We start from the raw sequence: 25,407 nt of genomic DNA, 5'->3' as shown, positions 1-25,407 counted from the left end.
AATTCGATTTTATTAACCAGATCCCGATCCTGAAGGTCAGCTACTATGTACCTGCAGCTAAAACTTAAAAACAAACAAATGAAAAAAATCCCCCAAAACCACCACACCGTGAGCTCATCCTGCTTTCCCTGTCCCCTGCAAACGGGGTAGTTTGAATACCGCAAGTCTTTGGAACACAAAACCATATTCACACAAAGGAAATCATTTACATGTGGTTAAGGAAACAGGAAATGTTCACATTGGCTTTAATGTTTATATTTTTTTTCCAAACTTCTCCTAAACTCGGTAATCGTTAATACTCTTCATAGTACTATTTACTGCATCTTAAAAATAAAAACTAAGCAGAAAACATACAGTTGAAGCAAACTGGATGTCAGTCTATACAATTACTTTTTTTTTTAACTTTCAGCATGACAGACTTTATTTTGGCACTTTAACAAATATTTTGCTTTACAGCAGTGACAAAATATTTGCCAGAAACGTTCTTTTCTTGGCATGGATATCCCAAGCAGTTGTTATTCTACGAACTGAATTTCACTATGCTTTGCACAGTTAGAGGTAAACCCCACTACATTCCTATCCTCTGTAATCGAGGGATATTGTGCAGCTTTAGAAGGTGCTAGAACTTCCTTTTAATCACTCTAAAGTGGATTGACTCTGTAAGTGATGGGAACAGGAATTCGAGAAATTAAGGCCATTAAAAAACTTAAGTAAACACCGCTCCGAGCGCCGCTTAAATTCTTTTTTTTTTTTTAATGAGTTATGTGGCAATTCCAGGGAACGTTCTCTAAATGAAGTATTCACACTTTATTGAAAGTACATTATGCATCGAAAGGGTTGCTGTTTTTTGCGGTCCTCTTGCTCCTTTGGCGGCTCGCACATGAAAACAAAATTCATGGCTACAACAGACAAGGAAATGTTGTTGGAAGGAACGCCCAGGCAGGGCACCCTCAGCCTTGCCTCTCCGCTCGGGCGCCCCTGCTTCCCAGCAATTCCCATCCCCGGCCGCGAGGCCACCCCCCCCGCCCCCCATGCATGCCCGGGGCCGCCCTGCCCTCGGATCCTTCCCAGCTGCGGGAGCCGCGGCCTCATCCCACCTACGGGTCCTTCGGGTAAGCTCCAGAGATCCAGGGCACAGCTTCCAAGGCGGAAACCAGTCTTCAGTCTATGGAACGCCACCTTAGACAGCGACACGTCGGGCATGTGCCCTTCGGTTCTTTGGGATTTACACTCGGAAGAGTCGTCTGCAAAAGCAGGCATCAGTCCCAATGCTGCCCTGAGCCGCCCTACAGAGGGTGCGACCTTCACACCGCGCCCTGGCGTCTTCCCGAACCTACGCCCCAACGCGCCCAGGAGGACGCGCTCGGATCTCCTCTGGCCGATTCAGGGGCGAACCTGGTACTAAACAGCCTCACTGAGCAGCTCTTTTTGGATTTACAGACACCGTGGAACGCTCAGAAATCAAACCCACGTCATCCTCGAGAGCAGGTGGTCACTTGCACAGGGGGGATGTACATTTGATGGAGAAATGTACAGAATTTAGAACAGTGACATTTTCAATATTAGGCCACGTGATTTATTCAGTAGTTTTTATGTTCCCAAATTACAATTTATGTCTATTCGTAAGACTACAAAAGTTACCATTAGAATTGTCTGTGCTTATAAAATACCAACTTTTTTTAAACCGATATATATTCTCATGAACACCAGTCTGCGACGAGTTACATAGAATCATAGGCACTTCAAAGGCTTAAAAAGACGTTTACAACTTAAATGCATTTTTAAGAACAGAAACTGATTTTTTTTTTCCTTAAACCCCTAACTCGTACCTTCAAATTGCAAGAAATCAACAAATACAGCGGCCAAAGGAATCTGCAGCAACTTCTCAAAATACTGTTAGCGTCTTTGGGTTTGCTGAGGCTCGTCAGTAACTCGCATCAAATCCTCCCGAGAGAAGATCTGATTAGACAGCTACGACTGAACAGTTTTCGTGGTAATAATCCAATTTTACACATTAATTTGCTGTTGCAAATCTGCCTGAAGCTACAGGTAATGAAAAACAAAGCAGGTGTAAAATGGATAGTCTGACACTTAAAAATTTATACAAAGTGGAGGTTAAAGTTTACATATTTGAAAATCACATATACACTAAATTACCATTGTCTGAATTATCCAGAGACAAATTGCACCGTAACAGCTACAAAAGGCAGAGAGTCTTGTTGCGTTTTCAAGGGGACAAGGGGGAAGAGCAGAGGAGAGGGGAACAACAGATAAATTAACAAAGACCACGTTGGTCAAGGTCGATCGGAGACATGCGGACGCAAACTGAACAGCTCTCATCTTCGAACCGTAGGATAAAAACAACCATTTTTGTATTTGCGCGTGAAAGTCCAAACCGATTCCATGAACAGAGAGGATTTTCACAACATAATATTTTGCCACTGCTATTCACAGAACACCGCGGATGTTAAGCTTTAATTTTACGTCGTCCTAAAGAAATACATGGAAAGCTTTAAATACAATTTGGACTTTTTTTTTTTTTTAATCATCAAAGTGCCACAATGGCTCTTTAATGAAAAAAAAAAACAAACAAAAAAAAACAGAAAAAAACAAAAAACAAAGATCTTCATTGTTCTATGCAAAAGCTTTATTTTTAAGAGTTCAGTGATCTCATAAATAGAGACACTAGGTGGGAGTTTCACGCGTAAAACTCCTTAGTGGGGGCCTTCTGATAAGCAGCACTGGAAGGTTTGCGTTCTCCAAGGTCATAGCTCCCCTCGTCCTTCTTCCTCATGCGATACACCAACAGCAGGATAAGGAAAATCGCAAAGAGAAAGCCGATCACGCCGCCAGCGATGACAGCTGCAACAGGCCAACGGGGAGATCGCTCTTAGGACGGATTCGAGGGCCGCAGGAACCCACTGGGTCAGGCCCAATCTATTTACACTTTCCATAAAAGGCTCAGCTTGAAAACCCTCCCGGCACAGCTAGAAACTGGATTCGAGGAGCCAACCAGGTAATCATGCAAATCTGACATTCCCCGGGAAGGCGCGATACTTCCTTTGATTAGTAATAATAACAGTATCAGCCAAAAGCCTCCATAAGAAAGAGCTGGCTGGGGCCTCACCTAATTCCATACTTTATATATATTTTTGGATTTTATTTATTTATTTATGAGACACACACACAGAGAGAGAGGCAGAGACCCAGGCAGAGGGAGAAGCAGGCTCCGCGCGTGGAGCCCGATGGGGGACTCGATCCCGGGACCCTGGGGTCACACCCTGGGCTGAAGGCGGCGTTAAACCACCGAGCGCCCCGGGGCTGCCCTAATTCCATACTTAAAAACATTCTTTAGTTTCCTCGCATTTCATAGTCTAATCTACTAATTGCTTTTTCAGTGAAGACCCAAGACAGGCTGCAAGTGGCTGCAGTTTTGTAAGGTACATGCGGGGGCTGGGGGGGCTGGGGGAGGAGCAAGGACATTTCCTTCCCAGCCTGGCCTTCGGGACTACGTGTTCCTAAATCTCGCAAATCTTCCCCTTTTGGATCACATGGTGGATACAGCCATCAGGCGAGTGACCCATAGAGACGGCGTCCTTGGCACCCGGGGCGTCCCCGCGTCCACTGCCCTCCCCGCTAGGGAACTTTTCCAAATTCCGGGGAGATGGTGATACGAGGATGACCCGGAGCAGGACGCATGAGCTTCACTGCCCAGCAGCTCGGGACCAGCCAGGTCCCAGGTGTCCCCTCCTTGCGCCCAGCGGGGTCTGGTGTCGGGGGGTCGGGGGGCTGGCCTAGGCCTCTGGAGACCCCGCAGGCCCCGGGCTACTCACCCGCCAGGACTTCCGTTCGCTTAAACAGGTTGTCCGAGTGCTTCTCCGTGTACACGTTTGCGTCCTCGTCGGACGGGTCCACCTTCCTTTCGGAGTCAGAGAGGTGGACTTTGTCCTCATCGATTTCTTCAGGGGACTGAGGTGGAAAAAAGGAAAAGATGATAAAGATTTTTTTTTTTTTAATGCGCTGGAAACAAGAGGAAACAGGTAAGTCTATCTCAAGGTTCATTTTTTTTCCCCAACAATGCGGGGGGCCTGGATGCCCCCACGTCCGCCCGGGGGTTCGTGTAGCACCCGTCTCGGGTCCAGGCAACGCGGCGGGTGGCGAGTGCACAACGATCCGAATGACACGGTTATTAGGTGGTTTTAGCTGATGTTTCGGAGGCTGCAGCTCTCCCCGGCTGTGCCAACCCAAGGGCACGGCCCTCACTCTCCTCACGCTTGGGGGGGAGGCTCCCCTTCCCCAAGGGCTCTTCCCGCAGCCCGGGACTTCCTCAGGGACGCCCCGTCCACCGCTCCACTCCTACGGCCTGGGCCACCCTGAGCTCGGGCTTCGGGGCCCTGGGTCCCACCAGCAGCCCCGCTGGGGTCCTGGCCATGTCCTACCGCTGTCCCGCACCTCGGAGCCTGGTCCACCGGCTACGCAGCGCACACCCAGATTACCGCACGCCCCACGGGTCTACAGTGCACGCAGCAGCTCACGGCCCGTCGGCCTGAACCCCAACCACCCGGCAGCCTGTGGGGCACCAACCCCTGGTGATGACCGCGGAGTGACGTCAACCTTCTTTCCCACTTCCGTCAACGGTGCCAGCGACTCCGGGCCCCGAGGTTACTGGAGCACACTTCAAATTCTAGGTTTTGCCATGTCCCGGTCCTGTCGGCTTGCCTTCCGTGGGCCCCGAATGCCTTCCCTGGACGCCCATGTCCACCGCCTCGCTCGGGTGCTCATCACATCATACCCACACTCTTCCTGCAACTTCCAGCCCCCACCCCGACGTTCCTGGGGACCGGCTTCCATATTCCCATAGACGACGGTCCCCACCGGCTCTTCCACTCTTCCTACAAACAGCCAAGTCCACCCTCACTGGGGCTCCAGGCTGTGCTCAAGCGGCTCATCTGCTTTCCGACGACCAAGGTTCATCCAAAATCGCAGCCTGGTCCTCAAGACTAGAGGGTCACAGACACAAAACGAGCCCTTCCTGAAGTGCCTTAAAGTCACCGGTTCGTCCGGGAAGGTCGTACTAGCGAGGCCAGGTGGATCCACCTGAAGCCAGGGTCCCTGCCTCCGCGAACGGAGCAGCAGGCCTCCAAAGACGACGACGTTCATGTAGTCAAGGGTGATGAAGAACGTCCGTCAACACCTCCCCAAGCTGCCCGAGACCCTGGGCCGCCTTCAACCTCGGCCTGCCACGACTTCCGGAAAGCAGAGGCCACCGAGGGATTACGTCACTGCTGCACAACATGCCCCCAACGTGCCCCCGCCCTCCACGACCTACGCGATGGAGATGGGAAAGTAGGAAAGGTCGTCCCAGGTCTTCATGCGCCAAAGTGAAGGAATGAGGAGTCCTCTGGCAGCACCTCGCCTGCCTTCCTGTTCGTCCCGTGGAAGCCCCATGATTAACCGGGGCCGTGGAGGATGGACAGACAGCTCAGCAGCAAGGGGACGGATTCCCCGGGTCCTCAGCCAGCACCCTCTTCCCGGCTCGGGTGCGGCTGCCACAGGTTAGGGAAGGGGAGAAAACCCAACCAGGTGGATACTCAGGTTTGTGACTACAGCAAAGGTCAGCGACTTCCAGGGGTGGGCAAGGTGCACGTGGCAGCTACGGCGACACGAGGCCCCGAGTTGAACGCATCCATGTCGTCGTTATGACGATTCACACGACCTCCCCCCCCCCCCAGATCTTTTTGAGTCTCTACGATCGTCTGTGCGGGCTGACCGCTCCCCGCGACTTCACTTCTGATCCAGCGGCCGGGAGCGAGCCTGCATCTCCGGGGTCTGTGGGCGTTGGGGACGGGTGGTCTCCACGGAGACAGGAGACAGGGCCGCATCCCTTCTGGGGACAGTCCCCCAGCGCACACGCTTCCAGGCGCTCTGGGCGGAGCCCTCGTTCCTGACACCGAAACGCCTTCCTGTGCAGAAGCAGGGCTGTTGGTCCACGGTACGGGGCTCCCCGGAAACACACGCGCAACGTGAAAGGACGACGGCACCAGCCGCGATCGCGGGAAGTCAAAGATCTGCGGCTCCCACGTCTGGCTGTTGGGACGCCGTGGAAATGGGTCGGACGTCAAGGGCCTCGAGCCCTGCTGTGCCTCGGCCAACAGCCATGTCCTCGCCGCTGCTGCCGCATAAATTCACGACAAACCAGGATACGGGCCACCTGCACCCGGGACCTGTTCGAGAGCAGCCTACATCAACGGGGTCCCGGGGGCAGCGATTACGCGGGCCGTGCCAGGTAACCAGGAGACGGACGCGGAGCGGCCACCACGCGGACTCGTCCTCGGCACCCAGGGTGATGTGCGGCCGAGAGCTCCCATCGGGGGACGGTGGTGACTGCACTGGACGCAAACGCACCACGATCGTCAACGTATCGATGTGTTCCGGGACATTCCTCATCGCTGAGCTCGTCTGCCAAACACCTCTCCGCTTTACCTACGCCTGACGCGACCGCATCCCTAGAGCCGATGCTTAGGAATTTGAATCCGTTTTCCATCCACTCTCAACTGACCAGAACTTGACTGTCACCTGGGGTTTGAGCTGGGACACGACTCCTCACCGCCCCACGCGAGACGGGCATCCTGCCTTCGGGAGGCGGCCTTCCACGTCCTGCCTCCTACGAAAGCCTGGCAGCGTCGTGCCCCGAGGGACAGCGGCTGAGCCCTCAGAGAGGACGCTCGTGCCTCCAGGCTTCCATCACATCCCGCTGCCCCTGGACCGTCGGCGAGTCCACGAGTGCAGCCGCACATGCGCATCGGCTGGCGGGCCGCAGGCCTCTCTCCGCGGCTCTAACCCAGCTCAGGGGAGGCTCACAGGATGCTCAGGGGGGCCCGGGGGCCGTGCCGGCTGCACCCACATAGAATCCTCTCAGGGAACCGTGAGGAATGGCTTAGGGGCAGAGAAAGTGGACCAGAGGCAGGATCTGAGGCCCAGGCCTTCTCCGAGAGCGTACAGGCTCCGAGAGGTGCGTGAGGGAGTGTGAGCGAGTGTGGGGAGGGGCGGGGAGGGGGTGCGCAGATCCACGCTAAGGACCGAGACGACCTGAAGCCCGGCTTGCCCCCCCCCACCAGGCTGTGACCAGGAGCCTGGTCTGTGCACCCCCCCAGGCCATGAGCCGGAGCCCGGCCCATCCCCCTCCATCCCGAGGCCGTGACCCAGGGGCCTGCCCCCCCCCCCCCCCGCAGGCCATGACCCGGACCCCGGCCCTGCGCCCCTTCTCTGGACTCCCAGGTGCACTTTCCACCCTGGCCAGCTTGCCCAGGAGTGGGGGGTCAACCCACTACAATATGAGGATCATGAGGCCCCAACCTCCTGCCTGCGGGTTTTCAGCAGCCGGTGGTGTTGCTGTGCCATCAGCGTGGGCACCTGATCTCTCTGCCCATCCGCGGTCACCACGAACATACTGAGACGTAACCACACGCGTGGTGGTCGCTGGAGGAGCCAGCGTCGGGGGCCACTGACGGCAGCCCCAGCCCCGAGGACGGCTGCAGAGGCAGCTCAGCGACGCCGGCCCCTGGGGCGTCCAGGGGGTGGGGACCCGCGTGCACCTCCACAGGGCAGGGGCACGGCCCCACACACGGCCAGGACTCCGGCCTCCGGGCGAGGGGTCGCGCAGCCTCCCGGACATGCAGCCCTAGGCCGGGGCCGAAGCGCGGTGGGGCTGAGCCTCTCTCCAACGCGAATCCACTTCACAGCGAGGAAGCAGCAGGTGGGCGGCGGCCAGAGTGACCGCGGAGCCCCGAAGGGCCACGTGCGCCCGCAGCACGGAGAGCAGGGTGGGGGCCCCGGGGAGGGTGAAGGGCAGCGGCGACACCCCATGGCGCCCACGCACGCACCTCCATCTGGGCAGGCACCTTCCCACGGGTCTTCAGCGTCGTGGCCTCCGCGGCAGGGACGGCGCTCGTGGGCCCTGCGTTGGGGAGCGGCCGGGACGCCGTCGGCTCGGGGCTCTCTCCATCCTCATCAGCTCCTGGAAGCGAGCAAGCAGAGGTGAGCTGCGCGGGCCCCATGCAGCAGAGACTCCGCCGCCCGCCCCCCTGCCGGCTCCCCGCTGCGCCCAAGGGCCCCCGAGGCCTGCGGGCGGCCTGGCCCATCCGGGGTACCGTCCTCCCCGCCCTGGAGAGCTCTGCCGTCGTGTCCGCATCCTGGGCCCTCAGCTCCCGGCCCCCTCGCAGGCTCCTCCCTGCTGACCGCGCAGGATTTCAGGGTCGCGAGGGTGCCGCCGGCGGCCTCTTACTCTCCATCCCGATAAACTGCAACTCTGACCTCCTCCCCCCGGCCCCCCACCCTGAATCCATCACTGACGTTCTACTGATTTTCCTTTTTTTTTTTTAATAAATATTTTATTTATTTATCAATGAGAGACCCAGAGAGAGAGGCAGAGACCCAGGCAGGGGGAGAAGCAGGCTCCATGCAGGGAGCCCGACGTAGGACTCGATCCTCGGACCCGGGGTCACACCCTGGGCCGCCGGGCGCTCTTGATGTTAGTGTCTGCACAGGTCTTTGCTCTGACGGCTTCCCCGGTTCCGGGGCCACAAGCCGGGTCCATGCGTGGCCATCGCTCCACAGGCCAGCGTCCACCAGCTCGCAGCGGCCCCGTCGCCCTGAACCATCACCACCGCATCCCACTTCTCCTGAGACAAAGACAAAACACCTTGCGTGGTCCGGCCCTTGGCCCCCCTTTCCCGCTCCTTGGGCGTCACCCCCACGTCCTGCCCGGGCCTCGCCTCCCGCCCACAGCGCGTCCTCTGCTGCGTGCTTCCCTGCCCTCACCACACGCACTGCGCATCTGTCCTCGTGGAACCGGCTCTACGCCAAGTGGCGTCTCCCCTGTGGACGAGCCCGGCAAGGCCAGGGCGCACGGGCTAGTGTCCCCGCAGCCCGACCGGCTCTGATCCCGTATCCACCCAATGACTGACCAACCAACGAACCACCAGCTACCACCCGGCCACCCGGGTTCCTTTCTTTCTTTTTTTCTTTTTTTTTTTGCACTTTTGTCAGAACAGTATTTGAGGATTTCCGACGTCCGACTACAGTGTTCTTTTCAAGGTGATCATTCGTCTGACGTGTGACGACTCACACTCGGGACTCCGCAGCTCAAACCGGCCGCCTCCTCGACAAGGACGAGCAGCAGGTGCCTCCAAACTCCTCACACAATCACGGCCCCGTAACGTCGATGTGCTGGAAACGGCAAGAGCTCTCACTGCGTGGCTCCTGTTTTTGACTCCTCGTTTTAGAATATTTTACTCCATCGACTACCTCCTTTCCCATTAGCATGTACGCTCGTCACGTACGGATGACGTGGGAGCGCATATTTGATCATATATATTAATTTATATAAATAAATACGGGATTTGGCCTTGGAAATGCATCCAGTCCTGGTTCTGCGTGACCCTGGGCCAGGAAGCCTTGCGTCCTCGTGTCTTCATGCGTAAAACGGGGGGAGTAAGCGACCCTCAGGGGTCTGAACAGGACGCGTTCTGGGAGCGCTGCACGCGTGAAGCCGTGTGTAAATACGCCACCGATAATGACGGCTCCGGAAACACATGCTCTTTTGTATTTTCTGGCAAAATCAGATAATACGCTTGATTTGTTCCTGCAATGAATCATTTCCTTACAAAAAAAAAAAAGTCTCTGTCCGTGCTGGGCCGAATGAAACCCGTTCCATTAAGGGGCCTCACAACCCTCTTTGTTCTCAACAGTCGCTCATACGAGTCATCGAGGTAGGGAATCCGCTGTGAGGCAGGAGGGACTTGATAAAGTCAAAGATCCCCTCCAGCCAGCACGTCGTCGGCCATCAGAGACGGAGGAGCGACCTGCCCCGGGTGCTTCTTCTACTGCAGTGACTACCATCTTTATTAAGATAGACTGTGCCCCACCCCCCCGCCCCCCAACCAGGGGCCTGGGAGCCTGTGATCACATCTCAGCAGCCCTGACTTGGAGGAGCTCACTGTCTCCTCTGGCCTGAGGCATCCCACCCGGGAGCTGGGACCCACAGCCTGGAGCCCACAGCCCGGAGCTCACAGCCCGCTGCCTGGAACCACAGCCCAGAACCCGCAGCCCACAGCCCGCAGCCTGGAGCCCACAGTCTAGAACGCAGAGCCAGGAGCCTGCAGCCCAGGGCCCAGAGCCCAGAGCCCACAGCCCAGAGCCCGCAGCCTGCAGCCTGGAACCCACAGCCTGGAACCTGGAGCCCGGAGCCAGGAGCCTGCAGCCCGGAACCCACAGCCTGGAGCCCGGAGCCTGCAGCCTGGAACCTGCAGCCCAGAACCTGGAGCCCACAGCCCGGAGCCTGCAGCCCAAAGCTCGCAGACCAGAGCCCGCAGCCTGCAGCCTGGAACCCGCAGCCTGGAACCTGGAGCCCACAGCCTGGAGCCCGCAGCCCAGAACATGGAGCCCACAGCCTGGAGCCTGCAGCCCAGAGCTCACAGCCCGCAGCCCGGAACCTGAAGCCCGGAGCCAGGAAGCTGCAGCCCGGAATCCACAGCCCGGAGCTCGGAGCCTGCAGCCCAGAGCCCAGAGCCTGCAGCCCGCAGCCTGGAACCTGCAGCCCGGAACCCACAGCCCGGAGCTCGGAGCCTGCAGCTCAGAGCCCAGAGCCTGCAGCCTGCAGCCTGGAACCTGCAGCCCAGAACCTGGAGCCCACAGCCTGGAGCCTGGAGCCCACAGCCCGGAACCCGGAGCCCACTTCCACCTGGGAAACTGCTGCTCACGTTCCATTGCCCAGAACCAACGTCCTCGTCTCTTCCCCATGACAAAGCCGCCTGCTCCCTGGCCTTCAAGGCCTCACGGGGTCTCCGTCCTCTAGGGTCTCCTGTGTCCTTGTGACTTCAGGACCCAGCCCTGGGTCGACCGTTCAGCGGGCACCGGTGCGTGTTCCATCTGCCACCTTTAACCAGGACTCCGTGTGACTCAGATTTCCGCGGGACAGCACCGCCCGATGTTCCGTCTCTCGGACCCGTGTCACGATGATTATTTCTGATCTCTACGTTTCCCTCAGACTCTTGGTTCCTCGACGACAGAGACCAAGTGCTTCTCATCTCCGTGTCCCCGGAACATACAGCGCGAGGTCTGCACACGGCGAACGCCTGTGAGATATTTCAGCAAATGGCTGGAGCGTTCACGTGCACGGACGCCCATTCCTGAGCCGCACAGAGAGCACAGCCCTGTCTCCTCAGTACCCTCCAGGCCTCTGGCCGTGCTCCTCTGGCCCACGTGCTCTTCCACTAGACAGCTAGGATGTAGTGCGGACGAAGGGAATGCCGGCCAAGGTCCTGGGGCACCTCCGTTTCCAGCTGGGATGGGCATCAGCTAGGAGGCGGGGGCGGGTAATTCTAGAGGAGCCCATCATGACGTAGGGGGTGGGTCAATGGGGACAGACAGGGACATCCCTCCAGCCCAGCTCTCCAGCCCCGCCAGCTGCACTACTCTGAGCTGAAGCAAATCACTGCATCTCTCTGCACCTTGGGCTCACCCATATCAAAACTGGAGATGCGGGCGGCCTGGGGGGCTCAGCGGTGGAGCATCTGCCTTCAGCCCAGGGTGTGACCCCGGGGTCCTGGGATCGAGTCCCACGTCGGGCTCCCTGCATGGAGCCTGCTTCTCCCTCTGCCTGGGTCTCTGCCTCTCTCTCTGTGTTCCTCATGAATAAATAAAATATTTTTAAAAAAAGAGCTGGAGACGGTAAGAGCCCGTCCCTACAGAGATGCTGGGAGGCTATGACGGTGCCTGATGCTCCGTGGGGGCTTTACAGGTTCTAGCTACAGCGTCGACCACCTTTAGGCTGCAAATCAATAGACCTTCAAGCAGGGCAAAGGTGTTTCCAAAGTCCAGCACGACGCCCTTTGTAGCAATGATCTGCCCGGGGCCGGAGCCAAGGCAACAGTCCACGTGCATCCACACGAAGCCTTCTTAGCTCCACGTCCTTGATCAGCGGGGTCGGGACTTCCGACGGCCTCCCCAAAGCTCCCGTCACCTGCGTGGCTGCCAGGGAAACAGGACCGTGCACCTGCTCTCTTCCCGTTGAGCTTCCGGGCAATCGTGGCCGGAGGCAGGAACATGACCTGGACACGTCTACAGACCTAACAGCTCTTGGAATCTAAGATCCGTGAAATGGGGAACAAAGGGCTCCGTGTTTATTATCTCCCGGGGCATTTCGAAGGTAGTTACAAAGCACTTTTGAGATGCTGAAGGCAAAAAAGAGGTGCCGTGAGTGAAAACAGAATATTGAACGGCGTTGCGGGCGACGGCGGACGAGTCTCTCACCCGACCTGCGTGGGCGGCGCGCATCCGTCCCCGGGGACACCAGGGCTGGTGTGAGGCTCGGCGCGTGCCGTGGGCTCGCCGTGTTGCTCAGCTACCGCCTCCCTCGTCGCTCAGACGTGCTGTTTTCCAACTTAAACCGCCCACCCCACGTAGGCAGGCCCCTACCCTACAACCGATGGAAGCTTGCTCCGGGTCCTTCCGAAGCCCCGGCCGGCCTGAGGACTACACTGAGCCCCACCTGCACCACCTGCCGAACCTATGGTGCAAATGCGAAGCAAGGCAGGTCCCGGGTGAGACCCTCTCAGTCTCCTGCCGACCACGAGTTTCTGACTCGGTTGTTAGCACTTCCTCCCCTCCAGCTTCGGGGCTCGGGGGGGGGGGGACAGGGGTGCTCCTGCTGCAGATGAAGCAGTCCCCACATACGGCAGGAGGCCCACGGGCTGGACTCGGCTACTCCCCATGCCCTAGTCCACACCCCTCGTGACCCGGACGGGGCCGCGCTCATCCCCTCATTAAGGCGCAGAGTCTGGGCCTCCCGGGTGGCTTCTGGCCCAGCGAGTGTGGTCATGGCACCGTGCCCGTCCGAGGCCCCATGTGCACAAGGCTGCGCACACCCCTGCTGGCTATCTTGGGGCGGCTGCCCCGGTGAGCCGACGGCTGGCCCGCTGCAGGAGGGCCCTTGGGGGAGCCCGGCCGTGCGCCGGAGCTGCCGTCCTGCAGGACCCTGGGTGAGGGGCGGCGGCGGCGGTCAGGCCCTGCCCCTCGGTGCTGTCTCCTGCGGCGCGGCTGAGCCAACGGAGCCGCCGCCGCCGCCGCCGCCGCCCCACGTGCTGGCCCGTCCTCCCTCCGACTCCTGAGGAACGAGCACGGCCCCCCTCGGTCCCGCCCCGCAGCCTCGGCACAGGGCGATGGTCGGGCGATGCGGCATTTGGGGAGCCCCACGTGCGCCACCCTGAAGCCTTCACGACCAATCAGCTTACGTCGACGGGACGCCGACTATCTGCCAAGCTATGGACACTCGCCAGGCTGGCGACGTGCCGACCCCTCGGACCCCCCGTGACGGTGAGACCATGAGGACCTTCCACTCCACGAAGAAGGAAGGAAACGGGATCTCGGCCTCGTCGAGACGTGGATCCCAGAGCCGAAGAGGCGGAGGGCGGGCGTGCGCACCGGCGGGAGGCCAAGGCTGAGTCCCCGGCTGGGCACCTGCCATCTCCCAGAGGGCCCGGCGGCCTTACCCGAGCCTGAAGCGGAGGCATAGTCGTCGTCGTCGATGGGATACACTCCCGAGGCTTCCTCAACGGAGCTGTTGTCCAGGTACATGTCCTTGTCGGAGGTCAGCTCCGCCCTCTGCAAGACACAACGAGAAGGGATTCAGGATGGCGAGAGGCGAGGACACAGGCTCAGCGGCTTCCTGCTCCGATCTGCAGCACGTCGGCCGCCCTCTGCCCTCTGGACCCGCGGCCCCGGCCTCCGCTCGAGAGGGCCCAGTGATGCAGATCGAGCCACAGGCCGACCGCGGGCAACCGCGGGCAACCGCGTCACCGCCCCCCACGGAGGCCGTGGCCTAACCCGCAACGAAGCAGCTCAGGGGCTGAGCACCTGCCAGGGCCTGCTCTGTGACACGGACGAGCACGTCCCAGCCCGGGGCCCCCGTCCCGGCTGTAAGGCCACGCGGGCATTCTCGCCGTCGCTCCGCCTTCGTGAGGCTCCCTCACAGGGGAACCAGCAAATCCCGGGGTGCCCAGGGGGGCCTGGACGCTGAGCACCTGCCCTTCGGCCCAGGGCATGACCCCGGGGTCCCGAGATCGAGTCCTGCATTGGGTTCCCTGCATGGAGCCTGCTTCTCCCTCTGACCGTGTCTCTGCCTCTCTCTCTCTCTCTCTCTCTCTCTCTCATGAATACATAAATAAAATCTTTAAAAAAAATGAGTTTCAAGCTGCTGGCATGGAAACCGGTGACTTAGAAACCCGAGGTCTTCCTGGAAGGATTCGCCGCCTTATCTCCCAGACAAACGTCCCCCAACGGCCTCACACCAGCACCGGCGACCCAGCCCCGTGGCCGAGATAACTGAAGCCCAGAGCAGCAGGTGGTAAATCCGCATCACGGGTTCCACGCAGGTTAATAACAACGTCGGAGCGTAGAAAATCTATTTACGGACACGAGACATCCCTGAAACGGACCTCCAGACAGCCTCTGGATGCGAAGATAAAATATTCCCGTGGCCTAACATCCCACCGTGAACACCCGGATGAGGTGCATAGCTCGAGGTGAAGCCGCATCGAGTCCTGATCGCGACTCAAACGGCTGCTGGTTTTATGGCGATTACGGCGCGCCACGCTGCCCGTAACCTGAGCTGCTCCTTCCAGACATGACTTCATTTTTTTTTAAGATTTTATTTATTTATTTATTAACGGGAGACCCAGAGAGAGAGTCAGAGACACAGGCAGAGGGAGAAGCAGGCTCCGTGCAGGGAGCCCGACGCGGGACTCGATCCCGGGACCCGGGGGTCACGGCCTGGGCTGAGGGCAGACGCCCAACCACCGAGCCCCGGGCGGCCCATCCAGAGGTGACGTCCTAACCCGGTGAGTGGCTGCCGTACACCGTCCATGAGTAATAAGCAGCTGCAAGGCCCCTCCGCACAGTCGCCCGGAGACGCCGTACGTGTCCTTCCCACGAGCTCGCCGACTCCGGCCCGGCGGGAGCCCACGGGATCGTTTCCCTCAGAGCCTGACTGGGCTTCACAGGCATCCGGATCACCTAGTGATCTCGAAGGTGAAGAAGCAGAGCCCAGGTGGCTTCCCAGCATCCGGCCAAGCTTGTGCCCGGAGCTCTGGGGCCCGCGTTCCGGGCCGTTCCCGTGACGCTGCGATGGCCCCAGAGGAGGAAGCTACCGGCACCGCTCGGCCTGGGCTCGAGGATCAGCTGCAGCCCGCCGCGGGGTGCTCAGGCGCCCGGCATCCTGTGCTGAGTGCTTCACGAGCACTGGCACCTTGGGTCACCTCCACGGGCTCCCCTGCCGACCACGGAGCTCAGGCTCCTGCTCAAAGACCTGCAGCTCGGGCGTGGAGCAGCATTCAGGGACGCGTGGACCCCGATACGTGTGCTGGCGGGGGGCGCGGGCCGTGCCGTCCCCACCTCCTCCCGGCTGGCCTCCCCGGTGCTGCGTCCCCCCATCACAATAAAGGTCCCCACGGAGGAGCACAACAGGGCCACGCGGACCCGCTTGATCCCGCGCTTGCAAACTCCGGCCACGGACAAGCTCCCCTGGGATACCTATCAACGTCTTTCAGAACCTGTATCCTCGGCACCGAGAGTAGGAGAAACATCCGAAGCTTAAGAGCTGGGGGTCTGGGTTAGCGCTCCCCCCTCCGCCTCATGTGCCTGGAGCCCCCTGTACGAAGGACGCCGGCGGTCACGGCCATCCATTCAGCAACGCCTTAGTCTCTATCCGGGGTCCCATCCCAACCAAAGACGTAACAGGCGGAAAGAACCCATGTTTCTTGGTGGGAAAAGAAACTGTTGTCCTTGAATACGTCGTGACGTTGGCCGGGGACGTGAGCTCGTAAGCAAACACTGTCGTGTTGACGAGCACTTACTCTGAGGGTCTACCAGCTGACCGCTAACCACCACCGCATCCAATCGTGCCCCAGGCCTACTTGGCCATCCCGTATGTAACACACAGACAAAGCCCAGGTCAGCGGTAAGGTCGCACGTGAAAGAAAATGTATACATCTACTAAAAAAAAAGTAAATAAAAGCCTTTAGCTTTCTTAAGATTTGCTTACTTTTAGGGCAGCCCGGGTGGCTCAGCGGTTTAGCGCCGCCTTCGGCCCAGGGCCTGATCCTGGAGACCCGGGATCGAGTCTCACGTCGGGCTCCCTGCATGGAGCCTGCTGCTCCCTCTGCCTGTGTCTCTGCCTCTCTCTCTGTGTCTCTCATGAATAAATAAATAAAATCTTAAAAAAATAAAGATTTATTTATTTTAGAGAGCGAGTTGGAGCAAATGACACGAGAGCAGGGCGAGGGGCAGGGGCAGAGGGAGACAAGCAGACGCCCTGTTGAGGGGGGAGCCCGATGCCGAGTTGGGATCCCGGGACCCCAAGATCATGACCCGAGCTGAAGTCAGACGCTAGACCCACGGAGCCACCCAGGTGCCGGACAACGCTTTAGGGTACAAGTGCCTTCCGTACAGTGGGGAGTGGATTTGCAGGCAAACCTCAGAAGCACGGCCGGTTCGGCTCCAGACCGTTAGCATCAAAAAATGCTGGTCTGAGCTTTGGTGACTTAGGATCACAGATGACTGGAATGAGTATAATAACGAAACCTTTGAAATACCGCAAAAACTACCAAAGTGGGACAGGGACACCAGGGGAGCAAACGCTGTTGGAAAAAATGGTGCCGGCAGACTTGCTCGACGCAGGGTTCCCACGAACCTTCTTCAATTCATTTAAAAAAAAAAAAAAGGGCAGGGACCAGCCCTCAAAGGAAGCATCAGCTCCTTATGGAGGCCTCGGATGAGCCACGGCGTCCGTCCTCGGGGGACGTTTAATTGGCCAAAGAGCATTTAGAAACTAACACCGAGTTACTCTCCTCTTGGTTTAAGACACACACACGCACACGCACAGAAAAACAACTGGAAGTGGCTCATCCGAATTACAAAACTCAATCACTTTGTCTTTTCTTTCTTTTTTTTTTTTTTTCCCCACTTTGTCTTTTAAAAAGCATTCTTCCTGAAACTGGCTTACTGCTGATGCCAGGCGGAAAGGAGTCCTCCGCTCAGGCACCAAGGAGATGAAGAGACGGGAGGGAGGCCGGGGAGGGGCCGGGGGAGTGGGACATACCGAGAGTTTCTGGGTTTTGTTTGTTTTTTTTTTTTTTAAGTTTTTATTTTAATTCATTTTTTTAAAGTTTTTAAGTTTTTATTTTAACTCACTTTTTTCTTAAAGTTTTAAGTTTTTATTTTAATTCCTTTTTTTAAAGTTTTTAAGTTTTTATTTTAATTCACTTTTTTCTTAAAGTGTTAAGTTTTTATTTTAATTCCTTTTTTTAAAGTTTTTAAGTTTTTATTTTAATTCACTTTTTTCTTAAAGTGTTAAGTTTTTATTTTAATTCCTTTTTTTAAAAATTTTAATTCACACACCGACAGATTCCTACTCCTGTTTGTGGCAAAGGGCTCAGATTCCTAATCCGAGGAGGGGGAAGGAGGGAAGAACCTTTGTCCTGAATTGAAAGTGCCGGCAACAAGGGCTCGGCTCCACGCAGCAGCAGCAGCAGCAGCGATGCCTGGGACGCCGAGTGGGATTACGTTGAATATGCATGACACACAAAAGGAAAATGTTCATTACTTACAGATGTGCTCCAAGTTGTGCTTTCTTCCTTTTTTGGAATATCAAACAGAGGGAAAGCAAGAGGTCTGCAGCCATGTTATTACAGGCATGGCTGCCTCTCCCCCTCCCAAACCAGAATATTCCAGTATTTATTTTGTTATCCTGTAGGGCCGCAGTTTAGACTGGGGTAAAAACAGAAGCCGTGCGAGCCTGACCTGGAGGGTCCCAAGCGCTGGGGAGGGACAGTACTCATGCTCTAACCGAAATAACGAGATTCTGATTCCAGGTGGAGGTTGGCAGGAGAGGGGGGGGGGAAAACTGGAATTTATTTCTTACTCAGAAGTGTTTTGTGAAAACTACCCTAATGGAACGGGCTCCCGGCCACGCGCAAGAAGCCCACGGGCTCCGGTTCAGAGTCAATACCTCGCTCTACGGGTTTTCCACGGTCACGCCTCGAGGCCCCGCGGCACCGACACCGACACGGCGCCTGTCGTCCACGGGCTGACGGAGGCCACAGGCAGCCTCTGGTCCGGGAGGACGGGGGACCCTACACCCAAAGGGCAGCCCACACCCTCCCAGGCTCCGGCGATGCCGGCGAACGGGCCTGCGACCTGCGGGCTGAGCTCGGGCCGCCGACGGACGGGCTTTCCAGGCAGGCCTCTACCACATGGGGCTCGCCCAGCGCCGAGTCTGGCGCTAACACGGACACGGGAGAGGCGCTCCGACCACCCAGGGGCTGCCCCGAGCAGCACTGGGCACGGGCCCTGCGGGGAAGCGCTCGGCTCCGGGTGCGGAGGAGACGGACCTGGACCCCGCGTTGCTCAGGAATCATCCTAAGGAAATGCTGACCAGGAGGGCATTAGGGGGTCCCCTACTATGGGAACACAGACTCACCGAGACAACTACGGGGCAGGGGAAGGGGGCAGCTCCGTAAATTAGGGTCATCAATCCGCTTTCTCAACGTAGCCACTGAAAACCACGTCCCACGGAGCAGCAAGAAAAATGTTTAGACAACACGTTAGATGTAAAAAGCAGGGACACCCCGGGGGCTCATGGGTGAGCATTTGCCTTCGGCCCAGGGCGTGACCCCGGGGTCCCGGGATCGAGTCCTGCGTCGGGCTCCCTGAATGGAGCCTGCTTCTCCCTCTGTCTGTGTCTCTTCCTCTGTCTCTGTGTCTCTCATGAATAAATAAATAAAATCTTAAAAATAAATAAAGAAATGTAAAAAGCATATATTGTTTTAATTTTTCCCAATATTACGACCTTATTAAAATTTCCCATCATCTGGCCAAATAGTGACAGGGGAACGGAAAATGAACGGAGCTCTGGGGAGCCGGGGTGGCCCCGGGTGGTTCAGTGCATGACTCCATCACAGCTCAGGTCCTGGTCTCAGGGTCGTGAGCTCAGGCCCCGGGTTGGGCACCACACCCTGCAGGGAGCCTACTTTAAAAATTAAATAAAAAACAAAGAGGGTGCATTGGTGAGGGTGGTGGCTTAGGAGTGGCTTCTTTCCTAAGCAACACTATCATTGCATTTTTTAAACCTTTTTTTTAAATATTTTATTTATTTATTCATGAGAGACAGAGAGGGAGAGAGAGAGAGGCAGAGACCCAGGCAGAGGGAGAAGCAGGCTCCCTGCAGGGAGCCCGATGCAGGACTCGATCGTGGGACCCTGGGGTCACGGCCTGAGCCCCGCGGGCGGCCGCTAACATTGCATTTTGACGCACATCCATGGTGCTAAGCGCACGGAGGACACAAAGCCAGCGAGTCACAGCCACTAATAACCAGGGACCGGCTTCTGCACGTAAGTTCGTTTTCAGAAGTTCAACGGCTCACGCGTTCGAACAAGGACCAGAGGGCGTGTACGTGTGCACCCAGAGCAAGAACACGGAGCGTGCCGGCGCAGGCGTGGGAGTGATAAGCAGCAACGGAAGGCTCCTCGCGCTTCAGAGCAGTGTCACGGGACGACGCAACGGTGCCCGAGCCTGTCCCCGTCCGTGTCCTCGGAGGTCATGGCAGCTAAAGGTCCGGCAAAGTGGACATTCGCCGGCAAGACTCCCCACGACAAGCTTCCCGGGGCTGGATCCTCCTGCGCCGCTCTGCTCCGGGGCGTCTGAGGCCGGGAAGCCGCGTCCGTCAACGCCGGGTCCGGGGTGCGCAGTTTCCCTTCCCGCTCGGTCCCGCGGGTGGAGGCCGACCCCCGACCTCGGAGCCCGTGCCCCACGTGCCCGTAGGGCTGACGACCAAGCGAGCCCCCCGAGGTCCTACACGTGGCTCCTGCTTCACCTACCCTGGTCCTAGGGGAGCCTCTCACTCCGCCCCTCCCGCTGGTTCCAGAAGGCCCCTGGGCCACACAGGGCTCACCTCGTCAAGGACGGGACTTTTTCAATGAAGACGCCATTCGTTGCCGGTTCCAAGACCTCAAAGACTGAAAGGGTGTCTGCGCTTACCTCAATAAAAGCAGGCAAGAAAGTGCGGGGATAAAGATGCAGGTGATAAGACCACTGATGTCAAGGGGAGCCAAGCTGTTCTGCACCTGGTGCCAGGCCACGGGGGCAGCTGCCCAGGACACCTAGGCGCTTAATCACATTCCCGATAACTGGTTGCAAAAAAACACCCTGATTCTGCCCAAGACTCAGGGCCCCAGGCTCCATATTCCTCTTTTGTTATATAAAGCAATTCTTCTACATTTTTTTTAAGATTTTATTTATTCATGAGAGACACAGAGAGAGAGGCAGAGACCCAGGCAGAGGGAGAAGCAGGCTCCGTGCCAGGAGCCCGATGTGGGACTCAATCCCAGGACTCTGGGGTCATGCCCTGGGTCAAAGGTTGACGCTCAACCACTGAGTTCCGTAAAGGAATGGTTCTTGACCAAACTTTTTAACCAAATGGGGGGAAAGACCAAAAAAAAAAAAAAAAAAAAAAAAAAGATTGGCCAAGCAGCTTTTAAAGAAATGGTTTACTTGACCGAGCACCTGGGACAAGATTTAAATCTTGCATCATCAGAGTCTATTGTGAAATGCATCACAGACCCTGCGTGGAGCTTCCCAGGAGACGGGGCCTCCCCAGGCCGCGTCACAACCCTTGAGGCAGGAGCGTGAGCTCCGGGACAGAGGCACCTGCTTCACGGGACGGGCACGAGGTGCGTCCTAGGACCCATGGATCCTCCAGCAAAGACAGTGTGCAAAGTGCCAAGGTGCTGTGTTTGACGGATCTGCGTGAAGGTACCACGGACACCTCGGCCAAATGAAGAGGAAACAAAGACTGATTAACTTTTTTGCACCAACAACAAACACTTTATTGGTTCGGTATAGACAGACGTGTGGCCAAAGCTTCCAAAATCCCAGAAGGTGACCTGACGCATGGCAGCGCCGCCTTCTTTGTCACTTTCCTCTATCAGAACCGAGACGTGGAGACCTGACGCTCGGCCCAGGGAACTGTGGACTGTTGTGATGCGAGGGTGCGGACGGGGACGGGAAAGGGGGGCCTGCAGGGTGGGTCAATTACCTGCTCAGTCGAGACATGATGCTTAAGCAGCGCTTTCGAGCATCTATTTTTTTAAAAATAAATTTATTTTTTATTGGTGTTCAATTTTTTTAATGAATTTATTTTTTACTGGTGTTCAATTATTTTTAATAAATTGATTTTTATTGGTGTTCAATTTTTTTAATAAATTTATTTTTTATTGGTGTTCAATTTTTTTAATAAATTTGTTTTATCGGTGTTCAATTTTTTAAATAAATTTATGTTTTATTGGTGTTCAATTTTTTAAATAAATTTATGTTTTATTGGTGTTCAATTTTTTTAATAAATTGATTTTTTATTGGTGTTCAATTTTTTTTAATAAATTGATTTTTTATTGGTGTTCAATTTTTTTTAATGAATTGATTTTTTATTGGTGTTCAATTTTTTTTTAATAAATTTATTTTTGGGGATCCCTGGGTGGCGCAGCAGTTTAGCGCCTGCCTTTGGTCTAGGGCGCGATCCTGGAGACCCGGGATTGAATCCCACATCGGGCTCCTGGTGCATGGAGCCTGCTTCTCCCTCTGCCTGTGTCTCTGCCTCTCTCTCTCTCTCTCTCTCTCTCTGTGTGACTATCATAAATAAATAAAAAAAAATTAAAACAAATAAATTTATTTTTTATCAGTGCTCAATATGCCAGCATATAGAATAACACCCAGTGCTCATCCCACCAAGTCGAGCATCTATTTAAAAAGGGCGTAAGGTTACTTCTCTGCCCCCACATGAGGCCGCTTCACAGCAATTCACTAGTGATGATTCAAAGCCTTCGTGGGGAGACACGTTCATAAGCACCATTTCATAAGAGACACAGCACTTCGTTTTCTAAAAATACGGCGGGAGAAAAGCAAATAGTCAGGAGTCAAAATATATCAGACTGGCTCAGGGAAATTTGTTTTTTTTTTTCTCCAAGCGAATCCAGTAATAAAAGCAGCTTAGCAGCTGATTCCACTCGTTCTGAAGCCGCAGGCCTGCAGGGTGGCTGAGCGCCCGGGAGCGCGACGTAGGGGTCGACGATGCTAGACCGAGGGGCGTCCTCTCAACACTTGCGGGTTCCCCAGGTTTCTCAGGGTCTGCGGTGCCCCCCAGGTTGACGGACGCCCCCCCCCCATGCAACTGGCTCCGTAAACTCCCGAGGACGCTGCATCCGTGCAAAGCGGCTCCCACCCCTGCAGGACCAGGCCGGCCGAGCTCACCTGTGAACCCCCCTCCCCAGGGAGCAGGGTCTCGGGGACGCTTCAGTCTGGGGCCCGGGCCACGCAATCGCCCGCTCCCCGGGCTCCCGACTTCTGGAAGACGTGGGTGCCCCGGGCACCCTGCCTCCTCGCCGGGCCTCTGCCCACCGGGCGTTCATAGTTTCGTTGATACAAGACCGAAGGTGTAGCCCGAGAGTAACCCGGTCAGGGCACGCGTGGGTCAGGTGTGCCCAAGGACCCGGGCCTCGGGGACCTGGCGGGGAAGAGGGACCCCGAGGGCAGTGGGACACACCCGCCCCGGGCCGATGCTCCGTAGGGAAAGCCGACTCCCTGTCCCACGCCGCGCACAGGGAAGTTACCCGCTTCTTGCCCCTCCTGCTCCGGGGATGGACGGCAGCTGCCGGGCAACGTCCTCACCCGTGGTCCCCTCTGCTTGCCGCCGGCCCCTTGAGCCGTCCCACGGCGGTGCAGCCCCCTGGGAGCCTGTCTGCACCCACGGGAGCTCCAAAGTGACGTGAGGGCACCCAGCTCTCTTCTTACAAGAGCAGCTGTGAGCAATCGTGCGCGGGAGGGACAGATGGAGGGACGGAGGAACAGAGGGACGGACGGAGGGACGGACGGAGGGGGGCTCAGTACAAAGCTGCCCCTCGGAAAGCCCTAAATACTGATCCCTTCCCCTTCCTCGGCTCCCGGGAGAACCCCACACTAAGACACCGTAATCAATGTCTCTAGACTTCACTCACCATCTAAAGCACAAGAGACTTTTTTTCGATTAAATAAAAACCGTGGCCGGTATAAGAAATCCACCTGTTACCCTGCCTTTCATTCCACGGAAAACATGTTTGTTTTTGCAAAGGGGAGGCCGTTGAGCAAAGCCGATAATTACTAAATACTGACCGAACCGAATTACTAAATAAGGGCTGTTGAGCAGGTGACACGAACCCGAAAGACTTAAAGGGAAAAACTGTCTTCGTTCAGGATCCGGCTTTCCTAATTCTTCATTTGCGAGACAATATTGCGATTTTCCCCTGTGCCTATTCTTAGAGAAGCTATGGATTCTAAGCCCGGGTCCTGATTCCTGACTCAACCTCCAAATACCCGAATGTCTTAGGCCGTTTCCCGGGAACGACGGCCGCCACACCTGCCTGTGCCCGTCAGCCTCTGAAAGGAGCTGGACGTTTCCAAAGACGGAAAGTCGGTGTTTAACCCTGCAACGTGCATTTTCATTTAAAAATCATAATAAGTAGATCCCTGGGGGAGCTCAGCAGTTTAGTGCCTGCCTTTGGCCCAGGGCGTGACCCCTGGGTTCTGGGATCGAGTCCCGCGTCGGGCTCCCTGCAGGGAGCCTGCTTCTCCCTCTGCCTGTGTCTCTACCTCCCTCTATACATATCATAAATAAATTAATAAATAAATCTTTTAGATAGATAGATAGATAGATAGATAGATAGATAGATAGATAAATAAATAAATAAATAAATAAATAAATAAATAAATAAATAAATAAATAAATATCATGATAAAAATCCTCGTCAGCTGCCTCTGTGGCCGATTTCCAGATTAGATGTCAGGGAAACGTGTGGTTTAACGTGATATCTGTTATCCGTGCTCCTGTTAGGGGGGGTTGGGCGGGGAATAAACCCGAAGACTTTATTAGAACGCCTTACGGAAAATGGGGCACCTGGGGGCTCAGCGGTCGAGCACCTGCCTGCAGCGCAGGGTGTGATCCCGGGCTATTGGGATCGAGTCCAGGGTCGGGCTCCTTGCATGGAGCCTGCTTCTCCCTCTGCCTGTGTCTCTCTCTCTCTCTCTCTCTCTCTCTCTCTCTCTCTCTCTGTCTCAGGAATAAACAAATCTTTAAAAAAAGAAATTCTTACGTAAGACGAACGTGGACCCGGGACCTAAGCGATGGCTAGGCCCAGCCCCGTGTCGGCGTGGCACTTACCACGTGAATGAAAGCAGATCTGGCCTGAGCCAAAGACCTTGCAATAAAGCAAAAAACAAAACAAAACAAAACAAAACAAAAAACAAACAAGAAAACTCAGCTGCCCTTTGCTTCACTCCCAAGTATGGATGACTCTGACTTCGGGGCAGGGAGCTAGGGTGTTGTGGCAGGGATGCGGTCCTCACCCGGGTTTCCTGTTCCCAGAGTCCGAGGGCCACAGCTCCCCGAGGGCCGGGCGCCCCATTCACAGGGCTGCCAGCAGGGAGGCCAGCTGGCTCTCCGCACCCGCCCCAGCCCTCCGGGTGAGAGGACGGCCCTGCTCCTCCCCCACACTAGGCAAGCAAGAGCGGAGGGTCCTGTAAAGCTCCCTGACGCTCGCTGGGCAGGGGCCGCGCCTTGTTGACGCCCCCCGGGGCTGCCACACACGGGGCCGTCAGGGTCCCGCTGGCCTGCGCATCCACTGCAGCCCCCCCGCCTGGAGAGCACCTGTCCTCCCCAAGGATCCCCGGCCTCCCTCTCTCCCGCGTGAAACTGGCGGCAGCAAGCACCCGAGCGCTACCTGGAATCCAGAACCCGGGTCGGCCTGGTGGAGCCGCGCCAGGCCCCGCCGTCCAGCCGGCTGCCCTGCCCGGGGCTGGCCAGACACACGCTCGCCCTGGGCCCGCAGGTCCAGACAGGATTCCTAAACCGCGGCCGGGAGCCGCCGAGGGGGCAGGTGCACTGCGAAGCGACCGCCTAAGAACGTGATCCCCTTTCCGGCGCACCTGTCCCTGGGCACCGTGCACCTGTCGGAAAAACTGAGACACCATCGGAGTCGGTCGTCCGAGGGGTATTTCTCCAGCCCCTCCTGTGCACCGAACGGGCTGATCACTTGTTTAAAAACCAGACATCGAGGCTGGTGAACGGATGAACACCGACCACGGAAGGGCACCTACCAACACGAGGAGACGGGCGGGGACGCCCCGGAGATGTGGGGGAGACGCAAATGCGGGTCACTAAGTGACCGGGCCCGTCTGGAGCAGCTTCCGTACCAGGGGGCTCCCACTGTGGGACAGAGTGATGATGGGGCTGCCGGGGGCTGCGGGGGGTGAACAGGTGAAGCACAGGGG

The 25,407-nt window shown here is 56.7% G+C and overlaps 1 protein-coding gene across 1 annotated transcript in view; it reads right to left on the bottom strand.

Moving 5' to 3' along the window:
* Window positions 1-1,553: 1,553 nt before the first annotated feature.
* The window catches only part of SDC2 (syndecan 2), an 88,415-nt gene continuing 64,561 nt past the window's right edge, over window positions 1,554-25,407 (bottom strand). Inside the window, exons 2-5 of the mRNA XM_055303469.1 lie at window positions 13,551-13,662; window positions 7,884-8,017; window positions 3,834-3,969; window positions 1,554-2,862 (exon numbers count right to left, since the gene is read on the bottom strand). Of these exons, the coding sequence (XP_055159444.1) occupies window positions 2,699-2,862; window positions 3,834-3,969; window positions 7,884-8,017; window positions 13,551-13,662 (546 nt within the window). The 3' untranslated portion in view covers window positions 1,554-2,698. The remainder of the gene's footprint in view (window positions 2,863-3,833; window positions 3,970-7,883; window positions 8,018-13,550; window positions 13,663-25,407) is intronic.

The sequence above is a fragment of the Nyctereutes procyonoides genome, unplaced genomic scaffold, assembly GCF_905146905.1.
Source record: "Nyctereutes procyonoides isolate TBG_1078 unplaced genomic scaffold, NYPRO_anot_genome, whole genome shotgun sequence".
Lineage (NCBI taxonomy): Eukaryota > Metazoa > Chordata > Mammalia > Carnivora > Canidae > Nyctereutes > Nyctereutes procyonoides.
Note: the sequence above shows the minus strand (reverse complement) of the source record. Positions and strands in the feature narration are given on the sequence as shown.